The 17,424-nt window shown below is 36.1% G+C and overlaps 2 protein-coding genes across 3 annotated transcripts in view; one reads left to right on the top strand and one right to left on the bottom strand.

Moving 5' to 3' along the window:
• Positions 1 to 17,353, bottom strand: part of ATG2B (autophagy related 2B) — a 45,100-nt gene extending 27,747 nt beyond the window's left edge. For both annotated transcript variants that reach the window (XM_039712979.1, XM_039712980.1), the window contains exons 1-15: positions 16,733 to 17,353; positions 13,095 to 13,257; positions 11,146 to 11,298; positions 10,070 to 10,172; positions 9,028 to 9,190; positions 8,371 to 8,550; positions 7,364 to 7,460; positions 6,178 to 6,360; positions 5,302 to 5,456; positions 4,517 to 4,628; positions 4,116 to 4,377; positions 3,107 to 3,257; positions 2,485 to 2,577; positions 2,128 to 2,316; positions 602 to 875 (exon numbers count right to left, since the gene is read on the bottom strand). In XM_039712979.1, the coding sequence (XP_039568913.1) occupies positions 602 to 875; positions 2,128 to 2,316; positions 2,485 to 2,577; positions 3,107 to 3,257; positions 4,116 to 4,377; positions 4,517 to 4,628; positions 5,302 to 5,456; positions 6,178 to 6,360; positions 7,364 to 7,460; positions 8,371 to 8,550; positions 9,028 to 9,190; positions 10,070 to 10,172; positions 11,146 to 11,298; positions 13,095 to 13,257; positions 16,733 to 16,894 (2,440 nt within the window). In that variant the 5' untranslated portion in view covers positions 16,895 to 17,353. The remainder of the gene's footprint in view (positions 1 to 601; positions 876 to 2,127; positions 2,317 to 2,484; positions 2,578 to 3,106; positions 3,258 to 4,115; positions 4,378 to 4,516; positions 4,629 to 5,301; positions 5,457 to 6,177; positions 6,361 to 7,363; positions 7,461 to 8,370; positions 8,551 to 9,027; positions 9,191 to 10,069; positions 10,173 to 11,145; positions 11,299 to 13,094; positions 13,258 to 16,732) is intronic.
• The window catches only part of LOC120503916 (GSK3B interacting protein), a 4,496-nt gene continuing 3,812 nt past the window's right edge, over positions 16,741 to 17,424 (top strand). Inside the window, exon 1 of the mRNA XM_039712984.1 lies at positions 16,741 to 16,846. The gene's annotated coding sequence lies outside the window, so the exon portion shown is untranslated. The remainder of the gene's footprint in view (positions 16,847 to 17,424) is intronic.

Genomic DNA, 17,424 nt, shown 5'->3' with positions numbered 1-17,424 from the left:
GCAGGTTACACAGGAACTCATCCAAGGTGGATTCTGAATGTCTCCAGACAGGGAGACTCCACAACCTCCCTGGGCACCTGTTCCAGTGCTCAGCCCCCTCAATGCATAGAAGTTCTTCCTCATGTTAATGTGAAACCTCTTGTGTTTCAGTTTATGGCCATTGTTCCTCGTCCTGCCTCTGGGCACCACTGAAGAGAGTCTGGCACCATCCTCTTGGCACCTGTCTTTGAGATATTTACATACTTATGAGATTTCCCTCTCAGCCTTCTCCAGACTGATCAGGCCCAGCTCCTGCAGCCTCTCTTCATATTAAAGATGCTTCAGACCCCTCACTAGCTTCATGGTCTCCACTGGACCCTCTGCAGGAGCTCCTTGTCTTTCAGAACTGGACACACAGCCTCTCCTCCTAGTGGTATTGTTTGGACTTACGTTGGTATTTAGTACAGAACACAGAATTACAGTAGAGGTATCATATCTACTCCAAAATTCAGGTGGAAAGACACTCCCTGGGTTACTCGATATCAGAGGACCTTTTTCTGAACTACACAGTACCTAGAAAAATAAAAAAGGACTTCTGAATATAATATATTAACATTCTTACCAGTTAGCTCTTTAAAGGTAAGCTCTAATTTAACTTGTTCTGGAGTCGACCCTCCTATAAATTCAGTTTTAAATTCCATATCTGTAAATTCAAGATGAAGAATCTCCTTCTGAAGTGATTTCTTAAACCATGGTCCTCTTTCCTGATCTGACCGTAGATCAGGTATTGGGAAGCGAACAGAGAGTTTTAATGCTGGGGCAGTGACTTGAACTGAAACTCTACAGTTTGCAGGAGTATGTGAGTCATCCAGAAAAACTTCAGTAAATGCTTTATGCTAAAAGAACCAAAAAACAAAAGAAAACCAAAATGAATTTAAAAACCCACTGAATTAGAGAAAATAGCATTAAAAGTGACTATGGGGAAAGCTTTTGATGATATAGTACCTGAACATGAAAAATATTATTTATATATCACAGAAAAAACACATCAAGACTGACTGCAACTGTTCTTCGGATATTTTTCTATTATTGGTGTCATAAAGATTCTACTTAGAAGTCAAGTTTTTGCAGAGATCAGCAATCTTTAAAAAAAACTGTTATTTTTGCAATTTTTTTCCTCTTCAATTAGATGGTGAGAGTACCGAACAATATTCAGCTGCAGTTAGGAAATACCATGTCTCACTTGGCATGTGACACTTGTTTAAAAACTGCTGCTGTTGAAGAAATAGGAATTACTATCATGTGTATTTGTCCCCTTCAGCAAGTCAGGGTGTCCAGCTCCTGTCACTGTCATGTCCTTCATACCATCCCCCTTTTGCTGATTATTGAAAGGAATCAAACTTGCAAGACAATTATATTTACAGAAACAACTGATGTCTTACAATTTTAGCAGTCTCTTAAATAGTTTTGAAAGTTGATTTTTCCGTAATCAGTAAATGCAGCAATAAAATTATATAAAGATTTTTGTCGCTGTGCAGAAAATCAGTTAAATGCATTAATCATTCCTCAAGTATTTTAAGAAAAGTCTTTAAGTTTAATGCTATTGTAATAACCCAAACCAAGGCAAATAAGCTTCAATTTCTTTCTGTTGGTCCCAGATTACTAGAATGCAATGCATATACCTCCTATTCTCTCTGTCACCTACCCAAAAGCAAGTTAATACACAGCAGAGGCAGCTAGGCTGATTGTGACAACTAAAGATTTCAACACAGAAGTGGAATTGTTAGCAACACTTTATATCAGCTGCTAAGAGCATGATGGGACAGATTAGGGATGAGAAGTCAGTCAAGATTACTCTTTTTTGCCCAGTTCTCCTTCCTTCAAGAAGCTGAGAACTTATGCAGTTTTTGAAGTGTCTACCACTGTCTTTTGGTCTGTTTTCAAGCACACAATCACTGAATGCAAAATGAAACTGTCAGAAGTTGGAAAAACCAAACAAACCCCAGTCAACCAACCAAACAAAAAGACCTCTCACACTAAAAAAAAAGCACCTCAGCCACCAAAAATCAATCAGAACTAGCAGTCACCCTGACTTCCTCCTGCAAAAATCCCCAGCAAGTTTCTTAATCAATTTCACTTTAAACTTACCAGACTTATGTGCTTATTGTAAGAAGCATACATGTGAGATGCCATCATCTCCACTGTAGTTAGTTTCTGGGGTTGAAGTAAGGAATTTAATCTGTCTACAATACTAATATCCAGCTCACAAAACACTGGACTTAACTTTATTTGTAACTCTGCTTTCTGTGGAACAGAGCTGAGTCTCCCTTGACTACCCTGAAAAGAGAGAGAAAAAGCACTAAAATCTTCAACACAACACAGTGAAACAAATTATAATAAGTAGGAGTTAAGAACTCTGTTTTACAGTCAATTTTCTGTTCAAATGAACGAAATTAGACAAAGGTAATTCTACAGAAACTTAGTCATTTTCATCTCCCACCTTACCTGAGGTCCTCTATTATCTAAATGCTTATAATGCAGCTGAAGGCATGGCATAGAATGAGAATCATTTCTTTCTTCAGAATGAAATGTCAGCAGCTTCAGGAAAAAAAATAGTTCAAAATGTTTAATAAATAGGAAGGAGTTGCCACAGGAAAATATATATGACATTTTCCCTAGAACAGACAGGTAACCCCACACTGAAGTCAGTGAACAGAGCCCCAGCTCAACTGTTTACTCAATCTACATGTTCAGCTACCTACTGGATATCTCTGACCATTAAAAGAGCTGCAAGAATAATCACCACCACAAGAAACCTTTGCATTGCTCAACTCCATTGCTTAGAGTAAATGTTTTCAAAAAACTAATGCCCAAACCATGTTAAGCATATTTAAAAAGTAACTAACCAAGTTTAGCTACTTGGTGCTGTTCCTGTCAGGTATGACAGTAGTTGGGTTCACTATGTCAGCTCAGAATTAAAACGTAAGTTTTACCTTAAAACTGTACCATATTTAAAAAAATGAAAAACATTATAAAACATTTAAATTACAACAATCTTAAAATCTAGCATTCTCAGTTATACAATTAACATCTCTTTTTTATGGAACTCCCTTTATTTTTACCATACCTCTGTATAGTGAGGCTGCATGGAATGAGAGTCAGTAGAAAAAAGGCATTCCAGGAACTCCATGTCACCAATGGATAAGTCAGTACTAAAACTTCGTGAGGCAGTCCTTTGTCTTTGCTCATAAGACACTTTGATGCCAGTACCTATAAACCTAGATTATTAAAATTAATAATTATTAAAAGTAGTATAAATCACTAAAAATTATAAAAAGTCAAGACTTAAGTAGGTAAGAAAGGATCACTATAATAATTTTAAAATCATTAAAACACCATAATTTCTCCAAATACATGAAAATATCGAATTATAACAGATTGAGCAACAGACAATGAGGCTCATGTTACATAATCAACAATGGTCAGCATAGAGAAATTTGTAAACAACATTTTAGGCATCTAATTTGAGGTACAGTTCATATAAAACTAACATCCTTAGGTAGACAATGAAGTCAAATGTCTCACAAAGTATAAATTACATATATAAGGTAAGAAAATATATATACCCTTAAATATTTTACTTCATACACTGTACTGGGATGGTAAAAGGCAAAAAAAGACTGCTGCCTGACTTTATTATCTTGGTCTCACTTAGGCTTTATCCCTACTGGTATCACATTTTGCACTAAGTAAAACCCTAAGCTCCTTCAAGCAGTAATCACTACACTGGAATAACAACACTTCCGTAAAACACAGCTATTTCTAAAGAAGATATTTACTTTATTATTCTTGACTCTCTAGGCTTCTGTCATAGAAACTGTACCTAATTTAATTAATCTATTAAAAAGCTAGATGGTTTTAATGTTTATTGTTGTTTCTTCTTCTGTTTCAATTTTTTTTTAAAAGACGTCTTGGACAACAGATGTCAAAATTCAAGACTATTTTGAAATTAATAAAGAAGTCTAAAGCAATTAAAGTATTAAGTGACACAATTCCTATGGAAATAAACTTACTTTATTCAAATTTACTTAAAATATATTTTTGTTACTTATATTTATTAATAAGCAAAGTTATACCTAAGGTGATCATGAGAACAAGCTGCTGCAAATACTTCTCGGAAGGACAGAAAATCTTCTGTTGAAAACTTAACTGGCTCAATCTTTTCTATTCGGGCAAAGAAATCCCGAGCCATTGGTGTCAATGGGTTAAGGTTCAGTGAACTTTCAGGTGGGGGTAAAGGGTCAATATGAAGTACAGACACTGAGAAAGTTCCAACTGCCAGTCTAAAAAGTAGCTCAGGTCTGGATTCATCCACAGAAACAGATCTGGATGGAATAGCTGAAATACAAAATTAAGTTCACGTAATTTTTCAGCAATAACACAGTTATAAAATCATCTTACTTTTGATTTTCATTTCTTTTTACCAAGTTGCTGAATAACAATTCATTTTCATAATCATCTATCTGTTGTTACTTACATGTCCTTCTTATGGAAGTCTGGTGAACCATATTGGCTGTTAGCGAGGAACCTCTTGGAGGCTGCAATTCTTGTTTGTTACGATCAAGAAAATCGCCCCAAGTTGGTTGCAGCTAAAACAAAAAATATATATGACCTTAAATTTGCAAAGAATTGTTACACATTAGATCAAACATAAATAATGAGGTAAATCACCAAAAAACTCCAACATGCATAAAACAAACAATGGCATGCTATGTCATGGAGAATTAGTGCTCAACTTTCAATGCAGGTATGCTTTATTTCAAGATATGCTTTTTAATTCCACAGGTTTTTAAGGCTAAAGTTGCACTCCTCATGAGCATATATTTTCTAGTTCTACAGCTGCTCTCCACAGTTTTCATCAAGGGAAACGTTAGGTACACCACAGATTTGGGAAAGATGGTGATAACAACAGCATAGCTTTTGTACTGTTTGAGGAAAAATTTAATACTACAATTTCATACAACATTGCCTGTGTAGTCTATTTTAAAAGAAAACCAGGTGGCACACGTGCAGTAATTAAAAGGAAAATAAATCATGAAGCATCCTATATAAGCTTCAAGGCATTTGAAAATACATTTCCTAAATGAGAATAATTCCAATACCATTTCCACAGCAGAAAAGGAATACTACCAGCTCTAAACATTTCAATTGTTCTAGAATTTTGCAACAGTTCCTGACATTGTAAAGAATGCAGCACTTATGCAACAGATTCAGGCAGAAGTGTTAATTTCTAGAAGATTCCAAATGCAGTTAATACTATACCACTGTAGTGCTCAGTGGAGAGCCTGCTGGTGTAGTTGTGTATGTACTGGTTAAAGACAAGTCTAGATCCATGGTTGGAGGATCTCCAAGAGGTGGAAGGGAAGAAAGGCTGTGGGACATGTCCATTTCAGCCATTGAGAAGAAAACTTCTTCCTCTAGTAGAGAACCACAGATAATAAAGAGCTATTTACTAATTTTAAAAAACCCCTTTATTTCTAACAGAAATGTATTCTTAAGTCTTAAGTCATAACTGTTAGACAGAATTTTAAAAAACCCCTTTATTTCTAACAGAAATGTATTCTTAAATCACAACTGTTAGACAAATTAACCAGCTAAACACATCATTTACAGAAGTTCCAAGTTTTCTTGACATTAAACTAGGAGAGTCTATGGAGAGACATTTAAATAAAAATCAAGAGAGAAAAAATCTCATGAATATTAGAACAGTTAAATCTCTCATTTTCATATTCAAGCTGGTATAACTTCTATAAATTGATACATTCTCCTTTTGACAAATCAAAGTATTTCACATTAAAAATAATTAGCAAAAAAGTATTCACATAAAATTACATAAATACAACTATTATTCTAGATGTAATTTCCTCAACCACACATTTGAAAAGATGTCATGCTGTATGTGTTTTCAGCATGTTTCACATTAACATAAACAGAACAATTTTAAGGAAATACTGGATCAAGTCCAGCCTGATACCTAAACTAGTTAAATTTTTACTGAACTTTACAATTAATGGCATATAATTACTTCAGGTCAAACTTGTTTCAATACATAAATTGGTAAGATGAAAAGATGAACAATCAATTTAAACAAGCTTAACCACAGGTTATTTGCTATTTTGCATCATCTTTTATACTTGCCACGACTCGAAGGCGTTCTGGCACTCTCTGTCTCATAGAAGCTTTGTTCAGATGATGCTCCTGCAGACAAAGACTCTTTCCTTAAATATCGTTTCAGCTCCATCTGAATCCGATACTCGTCCTCCTGTTGCATGGGCCGGTTCTTCCTATCTTTATTTGACAGTTCCATCCTGCTCAGACTCTCTGAATTCAAAAAAATGGACAGAAATCCTACTGTAATTTCCTTAACTGTATTCCTAATAAAATTCAAAAATTAATCTGAAAATGAATCATTGGTGTATACATATACATTTGCATGTGTGATTATATACATGTCTATTATATATGAGATGTGTGTATTTGTGCATTTTGTTGGTTTGTTATTTGTTCACATACAGATTACTCTCTCCTAGCATTTATTAACTTCACAGATGATGGAAACATTTCAAGGTTATATATGCAGTGTGTTAGCATATAATATACATACATTTCTCTTCTCAGTCAGCTTTAGGGAATAAGGCCACAACTTCTTAAAGGTTTTACTATTAAGGCATTATTAAAGTTTCAGGTCTGAAGAAAACCTGGGAAATTGTATGTAATACTTCCCCAGTTGTCCAAAAACAATGAACATGTCCAATAACACAAGTATATCAATATTAGAAGAATATTAAGCACCCACCCAGGAGATGACATATCTTTCAAACAGATTATTTACCCTAACAAGTGTTGTTACATAAAATAGTGAGGGGAATAAACCCAAACACTCTCATACTTCTACTGCAGTAACTGAAACACTGCTTTTACTTCTTCACAAATACAGACAAACTCAATTACAGTCTGTTCTATATTTTCTGTGCCTGCCACCATAACATAGGACAGAGAAGTGAAGTTCCTCTTGTGAAACAGAAACTGCAAGAACCAGAATTTGTTCGGTCTCCTGGTTTTCTCCACCTAGAATTTCCTCATTTCTTGTATTATTATACAGTCATGTGTCAAGCCTTATTTGTTGGGGTTTTTTTTCATTACTAGATGTACAATTTGCAATTGAAAACAAAAAAATAATCATAGTGCTAACTCACAGCAGCTATAAAGCATTTTACTAATATCAGACAAAAGTTCTTAATAATGTACCATCACAATTTTTTTTCAACTGAGGAAACATTTTTATCTTGCAAAAATTTTTTTTTTTGTTTCTTGTAATACTTGCCTGGTCCAGCAATAGCTGCTACCATGTCCAATAGAAGATGAACCTGCCTTGGTGACAGAAACAGATGTACAGAATCTATTTGTCCATCTATATCCAACTAAAAAGAAAAGGAAATAATATTGTCAAGAACACTCAAGGAATTTTTCTTTACTTTACTTGAATGTGTTATTTGGATAATAGATTTTTATAGTGGGAAGAATACAGTCATTATACCAGTATCTTCTATAAAACAACTAGAAACATAATTTTGTGTTTCTTCCAACCTGTAGCTTGGCAGGATTAATGCAGATGTGTCACTGACTATCAGCTTAAAATAAATACACAATTTCATAACAGAAAAAAAATCAATAATTCCATTAATCTGCTTTTTTTTTCTTTAATAATTCCCAAAGTAATAAAAAATAAAGTTAGTTTTTCTTATTAATTATTAGGTATTCAAGTAAGTACCTTAAAACAATAAAAGGTCTTCTGTTTTGTATATTAATACTTTTGAAATTGGCAGCATTTCTCTATTTCACACCAAGGAAACGTTAGTTTACTTTTCAAGGACTCTTAACTGAATAAACAAGAACAATTAAAGATGGACTAGAAATTGCTGGACATAAAAAAAATCCTTCTCTACCACAGCAGAAACTTTATGCTTTCTATAAAATATGGTACACTATACAAAACAGGTCAACAGCCAATTTAAAAACTGCAGAGATGGGGAACACATTACACAGCCTTACTTATATACTCACTGCCATGTCTACTTGCTTTGTGAACACTTAAATCCAGTCTCTCTAACACAGGAATTCTCATTTAACAGATTTCACTGTGCCCTGACTCATCTGACTACCATAAAGAAGTTTTTTTTATATATATTTATTAGGTTAGAACATAAAGAATCAACATGAAAACTATTGCAATTCTGTTCCCCTGAGAATATTACCTTCTTCATATGTACTAGAAAAAAATAATTCTACAGAACTACTCATTTAGTTAGACACCAGGAAAGCATGACTAACCTTAGCTCCAGGAAGGACTTCATTTTGTTTTAACGTTAGGCTTAACTCCATTCTACCAATCAGCTTACAGATCTGTACAGGGTCAGAAGGAGTAATTTCTGGCAAGTTTCTTGTTAATTGTGGATGTGGCTCATAAGTGATTTTTGGATTCCAGCTAGGCGAAAGCTTTGGTTCCATTGCCTTAAAAAGTTACAGATAAAGGAATAAGAATGTATCCCATTTCTTAGGAAAAAAATGCAAAACAATCATTTAAAATAAGCCTATCACACAAATAATCACTTTATAAACTATAAATTTGATCTAGGCTTTAAAAACACGTATAGGTAACTGTGAAAAAACAAAGCACATAGAATGTGAAGCATTAGACCTTTGAAAAAAAAAGAGCAAGTTTCCACAGAACAGTGAATTGTAGGGTCCTTAAATTTCTAGTTCTTAAAGTTGCAACCACATTCCAGCACAATACATCCTAATTTCTACTCAGTCCTCAAGTCCATTTCCTTGCCACTCCTCAAAATCAACAGGAACTGATTATAAAACTTCCCAAACAGATTTAAGTACAAGTTCAACTCCTGTATCCTTCAGAATTAATGTAATATATTAGCATAACAATCTATTCTTTCATCAATTTACATCCTTATATAATGTATTTATTTTTACCAGCTGTGTAGCTGAACACACTGGGGAGGACTTTGCTGATGCAGGAAACTCATCCCAATAGAAAGAGACACCTGAGAGCTGCAGTAATTTGTGAGCAAAAGCTGTGGGCTGATGAACATTAATTCCAGAGCACTCATCTGCAGTTTCATCACAGTACATAGTTCTGGGAGGCAAAAGAAAGGAAATTAAGACAGTGGGTGCATACAAATTGTTACTTCTCTTGTGCCTTTTAACCTTTAAGTTTGTACATGGTCTTTCTCTTAATACTTTTACAGTGCTGTTCACTGTCATGAAATGAAAATCCACCACTCTCTGGGAATGGGTGGAAATCTTAACTTCTCTATGGGACACCACCAGAAAATCAAGACGTGCTTCCAATGTGAACATACCCCAGAGAACACAATAACCTGAAGCTTATAAATGTTCAAAACTAAATATATTTCATTAGTAATTCTGAGTAAGCATCAGTTTTATTTGATGCTGATCTCAATATTTTGTAAGCAAGTATGATTACATTCTCCCACAGGTTGAAAAAATCTCCATTAAGAACACATACACGTTCAAAGTAATTACAGAATTCACATGGGCTCTTTTGAAAGCTCACATAGAACCTAAATTCTTTCAGGGCTTTGGATTTTTTTTCAGGACTATACCTTTTTTTCTAAAATTATTTAAAGTATCTTACTCAAAAGGGTCACTTCCCTTTCTAATTGTACACATAGCCTGACTGGCCAACAATATACACTGACTGTTGAATGTCTGAGAAATGTTATTCATTAACTGTAGAAGTAGATGAAAATGTATATTGGGAAAAAACACAACTCTTTTAACTTGATGGTTAAATAACTTTAGCATAAACATGCTAAGTGGAATCTGAGTGAAGACAATGCTCACAAACATTATAAAAAAGGTGCTCAGGGGCAAATGTCTAACTGTATACTAAGAACTTGTGTGTATGAGTAAAATGTATTTTACAGGAAATGGCAAGAAGTTCCTTAGGGAAAAAAATCCACAGATTTAGGAAAAAAAAAATTAAAATTACCTTTCAACTCTGATTTCAAGTGCAGTTCCACTTTTAGAGTTTTCCGGCACATGTTCTATTCGTAACACAGTATCCAAAAAGGTAACTTTCACTCTTCTTAGAACTTAAAAGGGAAAACAAAAAAAAAAACACAACAGTGCAGACTATTAACTTACTGAAGGATTACTTTTGTAACCATATTAAATGGTCTCTGATTTTAAGCTCTCAATATTTATTTCAGTGGAAATTATCAATTGAGTTCAATAAGATAGTAAGAGTTCAACAGACAATATAAACTCCTATTACATAACCAATATGTATGTATATCCATAGCATACAACTGCTCTCTAAGGCTCAGACACTTGAGCAAATGACAGTTCAAATCAAGTTTTCCTGTAACTCAGTGTGGATGATCCTCAAGGAAAGTAACATCTTCATTGTGCACCATATCTGAACTATCAAGCAGTGCTGCAGCAGCATGCTACCTGGAATGAGTAATTCCATCTCCAGATGGGATTTTAAACATTTCCCTTAGCTCACACATTTCTGCACAAGGTTCTCCACCACACAATGCAATCATAAGCTCTTAGTTTTGTGCACTTAGAAAAACCATCTCCAACAAAAAACAGTTTCTGAAGTGCTTCTATCAACACAGTGTGATTATGGACATTCATACAACATAACAGGTCAGCTTTGCACAGACACAGCTGAAGAAACGTTTTCCATTTCTACTTCAACAGTATCACTACTAGCAATTGATGAATTACAGAGCCATCTCCAAAACTAAGACATGTTATCAATCCCTCAGACACAGATTTAGCTGGATATATTCTGGTGAAAACAAACACCAACTTGCCCTGAAACACAGTTCGGAGGAAAGTATACAAATACTTTAGGAAATAAATGGGGCTTTTTTCCCCACTTCAAAATCAAGATCACTTGTCCTACATTCCTCTTTAGATTTTACAAGCAATGCTAACTAGTGAAAATTAGTCATACAAGTTATGGCAGTTGAGATGCTGTTTTGTAAAACTGAGACACAACATAAAACAATTAAATCTCAGATGTTAATTCAAATTTCAATAATTGATTCATACCTGTTTCAATAGTTTCTGCAAATTTCTCAAGTCCTTCAAAAGGCTGGGACCCTTCTCCTTGTTCATCTGTCAATTTTTGGCTAAGACACTCTTTTGCAAGCTGCATACTACTGGTCATAAAACTTGACCAATACATGGGCTCAGAACCAGATGCTGTGGAGTAAAGTTAGTCTTAATAAATTAAACATAGACTTCATGAAACTATAAAGACAAAACACTACAATATATTTGGCACATCCAGAAAAGAGTTTCAACAACTTAGTAAGAAGTTACACTTAAAAACAAATTTAGTTATAATCTCTCATTATAGACTTTACTACTTTAAAATGAATGTAATCTGTTTAGACTGCACTGGTAAGATTCTGGTATTTGAAAACAAGAAATCAGGTAATCAACAGTGTAATCAATTTTCAGCACTGGTTTAACTAATTTGAGCAATTAAAAAATTTCTGGAGTTCTTTCACTATATTGGTTTGTTTTTGCAGGCATAATTGGCAAAATGAAGTAAATCTAATTTTTAAAAATTATTTCAAAGTTTCTTATTCCTCTTGAAACATATCCTGCACAGAGGTACACTAAGCAAGGTTTAAAATGTTATCTTAGCACATTAAAACATGTTTTAAATGCCTAACACAGACCTGACATAGTAAGTAAAGCATAATAAAATCCAAGAGCACAGCAGGTATTAAGCTGAACAAGTTTTTCATCAGCCAGATTAATTTAATTGACAATGCATTCCTATCAGCTAATGCCAAGGCCATTGTGAGCAAATACTATAAAACTATGGATTAGAGAAGTTAATCAAATTCAACTATCACACTCTAGTACAGGCAGACAAAAATAAAACTAGCTCAAATACAAGCGTGTTAAACAGGCAAAACATTTCAGTTAAGCATTCAGCTCTGGAAACCTCCATGTGGCTATAGATGTGTGATAAAACCAGCACCATGGGGTTTTTTCTATACTATTTGGTCTATTATAAAACATCAAAGAGAACTAACTGGATGCAAGTGAAGAAATAAAGGTTTCTTCCTAATACTACCATTCCTTCAAAGCAATAATCTTACATCAGAAAGTAATATAGCTCAAAACTTAATTCCAGTTAATCAACTACAGATGAAATGTAGAGTATATGTCAGCAAGTAATTCATTTAAGGTAACTAACAAAAGATGAGAAATAGGGTTTATGCATTCTTTTTTCTTCTTATGTTTAAAAAAATGTTTTCTTCCGCTGTCTTTACGCTACAAGAAGGAAGCCAAATTAAAATTCTTCAGACATTCAAACAATTTTCACAACTAAAAATTACCTAAGTGTTCCACAGAATTTATGGGAGCTTGATGACCAGTAAAAATTTATCTAAACTAGATCAGTAACAAGCATCTGGATACAAGCTTGACAAGCTAGAACAACTCAGGCAACCCTCAGCATCATAACCAAAGTTAGTATGAAAAAGTTAGAGTACTTAAAAGTCATTATTTCACCCTGCAATAGCAATTAAATTGCATTTGTTGTTCTCTAAATATACAAGAAATTCCATCTTTTAGCCTGAAGTAGACAAAGACAAACCTCCCATAACCCCCCCCAGTCTCACACCATGCTGTTGTCCTGCTGCCATCCAACAGCCAACTACTAACTCTGCCTCACAGAACTGCACAAACACCACCCAAAAACTGCACAAACTCCTTCCCACACTGCCATTTCTATAGGTCTGAAAGAAGCTTGGAAGACATACAACAGTAGGAATATTATAAGCATTTTAAATTATTTAACAGAGCGACAACTAATTGAGCTGTCAACCAACTGACAAACACCTGACAGTTTCTTTTTTTATTAATTCTTAATCATTAATGTATGGAAGCTAAATGACATTTTAAATAAGCAAGGGTAGACTTTTGACTCTGAAAAACTGTAAAAAATTTCCTTTTCTAAAATAAAAAAATAAGCCTACCAAGCCTTGGTCTTGGCCTGAAGACCATCTCTAATCCTTTTACTTCTAATGCACAGTTATCCTGCAGCAACGACCCCCAGGGGACAGATAAAGAAATTGATTGGATAAATCCATCTGTGACTTCCAGAGGTGCATCAGCAGACTCCAGGATCTCATTAAGACACTAGAAAACAATAAAATAAAAATTAAAAATCATAATTTTTTTTAATCACATCCATAATTTTGCATCTAACAAATAAAAACACTTTGATGCTACTAGAAAATTAATTATACTCACACAAAAAAATAGACACTTAACTATATCAATTCCATTACAATTTCACACTATCTAGCTTTCAGAACTGCTCTGTGGTGGCTGTATAATCTGTATTTTTGCACTACACAAAAAAAAACCGGCTGCTAACTTACTCTTATAGACATCAGAATACTAACAAAAATTAATCTTTTCTTTCTTTGGCAGTACTGAAGAAAACTGAAAACAGGCTGCCAGTAAAAGCACAGAAAGTACCTAGTTTCTATGACAGGAGTATTTCAGAGCGTGTAATTTCAATACAAGTTTGTTTTTCATTTCTCTGTCACAGCGGAACAATGAACCCAAACAATCCCCTCTTGCCATGTAACAAGCTTGCCATTTGTAAATCATATTTTTATCATGGCATTATAAACACTGCTACCATCAAGTTGCCCCAAGTATCACACCAACTCTAACGCAGTAATTTAGGAATTTCAAGTTTTCCACCATCCTCAGAAGACTCTCCTATAGCTCTATATAGGTTTCATTACATCCATACATATAAAACATATTCTTCACACTTAGGCTAATAAAAAAAGTGAGTTCCTGCCTGTGCTTTGATTTTAAAATGCAGTTAAAATTTAAGTTCTTATACAAGAAGTAGTCAGGCTTTAATGAAGCAAATCCCAATCTTATTCACATACTAAATCCAGAGAGTGCAACTTTCTAATGTAAACAAGACTCGACAAAAGACTGCATTTGTAATAATAGGACATAATCTTCAACAGGCAAGAGAAAGTGTGGTTTTGACCTTGCTGAGTTTTGAACAAAGCCACTGATTTTACCTAAGAAAATGCTTAAATTCAACATCCTAAGTTTTGAAAAAATAAGGATTTAAAAGGTGCTTGCCATTTTAATTGTATTTAAAATTATATTCCAAGTATATAGAACAACTTTAAAAATTTAATTTTCTCAAAACATATTTTCTTTATTTTTATTCTTATATCCCCAGATGCAACTTTCCCATCGTATTAACTTGTTGTTCTCAATAACCTTGATTTCAGAACTTTGTTTGCCTTGCATGTTCAGCTTTTCTAGTTGCTGTTCCAAAGTCCACTCAGGCAGCAGAAAATTACACAAACTTTAAAGAAATGGAACCTGAACAGTCCTATTGGGAAATTATTTAAGACTCAAATAATCAATTAAAATTCAGTGACATTAAAATGTTATAAAATAAACAGTATAAAAGCTCAAACATATATGAACTTATATTTAAGAATTATACATGTGGCAAGAGCATAAGATAAGGTAAAAATAATTATTAGAGATGAAAACTGTATTTTAAAATACCACATGATCACTTAAATTACTTGAATTAATTTACAAGTAATTTGTTACAGCAGGAAGTAAGCTAGCTACCATATTTTGAACAAATCTGACTTAGATGTTTTTTTGCTACCCATACCCATGGTAATAAAAAGTAAATGTATTTTAGTATACTGCTTATTATTTTGAAATAGAAATGTACTATCTAAAAGCAAAAAAAAAAAATGAAGCACTCTTGAGCTAAATTGCTTCATAAATAGGCCAGCTGTTCCTAGAAGGAAGTAATTAGAGGATTCCAAGTGAAATTTTAAAACTGAAGCACAGCCTTCATATCAGGACTTGTTTCCACATTATTGACAAATTTTGTAGTCAAAACTACTTTTGTCTACAAAAGTAGTATTCAATGTATACTAAAATTCAACCACAAACATCATCCATTACATTTTGATTCTTCTGAACACCCCACACCCCAAAAGGCATAGGCATTGCATTAATAGCCCCAGGAATTCCTACATATCTCTACAACCTATAAACACATACAATGGTGGCTAAGGTATCTACAGTGCTGTGATGAACAGAAGTGTCTGCAAAAATGGATGCCATGTAAAAATACAGTCATCCTGGTGATTCATTGAGAACAAGGTTACAATGACTAGGGGGAAAAGAGAGCTGTAGTACTTCCGTGACATCTGCTTTTGCAATCTGTCATACATGAGAGTCACGTGCAGAGAGCCTCAATCATGTAATTGTTTACAAGTGGAACAGAAAAATGCTGATCCACAAATGGGGAAGATCACCTAAGCAGTACAGCATATTCATTTAATCACTGTGTATACGTTATGCACATTTCATTTAGCACTGACCCGTAACTGCTTTGTTACTAAGTAATTTACATTTTAAATATCACTCCGACAAGGAGTGCTCGATACCCACTAGAGGGCATAACAATTCAATTAACGCGAGGCAGCCTCACTGCAAGCCTGACACGGAAAACAAGCTGCAGACACAGCCAGAAAAGAAAAGAAGGAAACAAACGAAGGAAACAAACAAGCAAATAACAAAAAAAATGTCCACATTCAAACACCGGTAATTGAGCATTTCTACAAGTGTCTGTTCCCTACCACGTTCAAACATATTTAGATACTAACAACATTAAAACCATTTCCTAAAAATATAATATATTTTCAAGTATTTTTAAATATATTCCATATGGCCTAATACCAGTACATACTGCAATAAAAATGTGGTTTGGAAAACATGAAAACAAAGGACCTAGCTCATCATCTACGCTGCCCTGGAAGTCAGCGACTGATTCACTGCAGTGCTTAAGTCTCCTCATGACAGACACTCGACTGACAGGGAGAAATCAGTAACGTTGGCAATTAAACCAAGAACCTTTACAAAATATTACAAACACAGTTACCCAAAGGTCTGTCTCTAAAATAGGCTGGAAATGTATATATGTTTTTTAGAGACACACACATACAAAAAAACCATACAAGCCAGGACTGGAGTGTGACAGGCCACCTGCTGAGCAAACTCCAGCTAAAATCAGCTTTTTGTCAACAAGTTCTTTCACCACTGCAAGACAAGGGGACAATCTTTAGAGAACCTCACAGACATAGCTCAGCATAACACTATCATTAAGAACCAAGATGTCTCCAAGACAAAGACAAAGCACAGATACCACAGGGATTACTTTGTTTTCACCATCTCTAGCAGTCAGTAACATACTCCTCATTAACTACAGGGATTTCGAGAAGTCTGGGGTACACTAGCTCCTCCCTGAAATATCAGCATCTATTGCCTTCTTTCAGTTTGTTTCCTTTCTCATCATTAAAAAGTATACAATCGAAGTGTGACTAGAAAAATATATCTGTAACAAATGGCAAGATTTTTTATTCTTTAGTACTAGCATATCAGACAACAGTTCCCTAGATTAAATGCTAATTATGGCTATAAGTTTTTGCACAGAAGAGGCTGGGTATTGAAAATAAAGTGGGTGGCAGCCGGGGGCAGAGAATCAGCTGGTCCCTCAGACGAGCAGGAGCCGAGGGGGGGAAGCGCCAGCATCCCTTACCCACTTATCCAGAGGGACCTGCGTCAAGGAGCCGGTGCCCTGGTAGAGATCCAGGCTGAGCTGTTCCAAGCTGAGCTTCTCCTGCAAGAAGTGGCCCAGATACCTCTGCAGCAGGTACCTGCAGGCTCTCTTCTTGATGGATTCCGAGAAAGGCCACGGCATGGCGGCTGCACGCCGGGGGCCGGGCGGCGGGACGGGACCGGGCGGAGCGCGGAGAAGCGAAGGAGCGACGTGGGGGCCGCCAGGCCAGGCCAAGCCAAGCCTCGCCCCTCGGCGCGGGCTGCGGCGGGGGCTCCCCGCTGCCCGACGGCACCGCCGCCGCCCTCACGCCCCGGCGGGGCGGCACTGCCCGCCCTAGGGCGAAGAGGCGCTGGCAGGCAGCTCCATCCTCACTCGGACACCGCCGCCATCTTCTCGGGCGCGGAGCGGCCGCCGCAGCCGCGCTGCGCGAGGAAGGGGCCGGGGTCCGGCGGGAGGGCAGCCCCTCCCCGTCAGCTCCGCGCCGCCGGCGAGCGCGGCCAGGCCGATCGCGGCTGCTCGTCCCTTCCTCCCGGCACCCCCCGCCGACCACCGGCACCGTGACGTGCGGGAAGTGGCGTCGCCGCGCGGAGGAGGCGGGGGCGGAAGCGGCCGCGGGAGGGGGCGGCGCGGCCGGAAGGCGTCGTGCGGCCGGTGGCGCCGGGGCCGCCTCT

The sequence above is a fragment of the Passer montanus genome, unplaced genomic scaffold, assembly GCF_014805655.1.
Source record: "Passer montanus isolate IOZ18808 unplaced genomic scaffold, ASM1480565v1 scaffold27, whole genome shotgun sequence".
NCBI lineage: Eukaryota > Metazoa > Chordata > Aves > Passeriformes > Passeridae > Passer > Passer montanus.
Note: the sequence above shows the minus strand (reverse complement) of the source record. Positions and strands in the feature narration are given on the sequence as shown.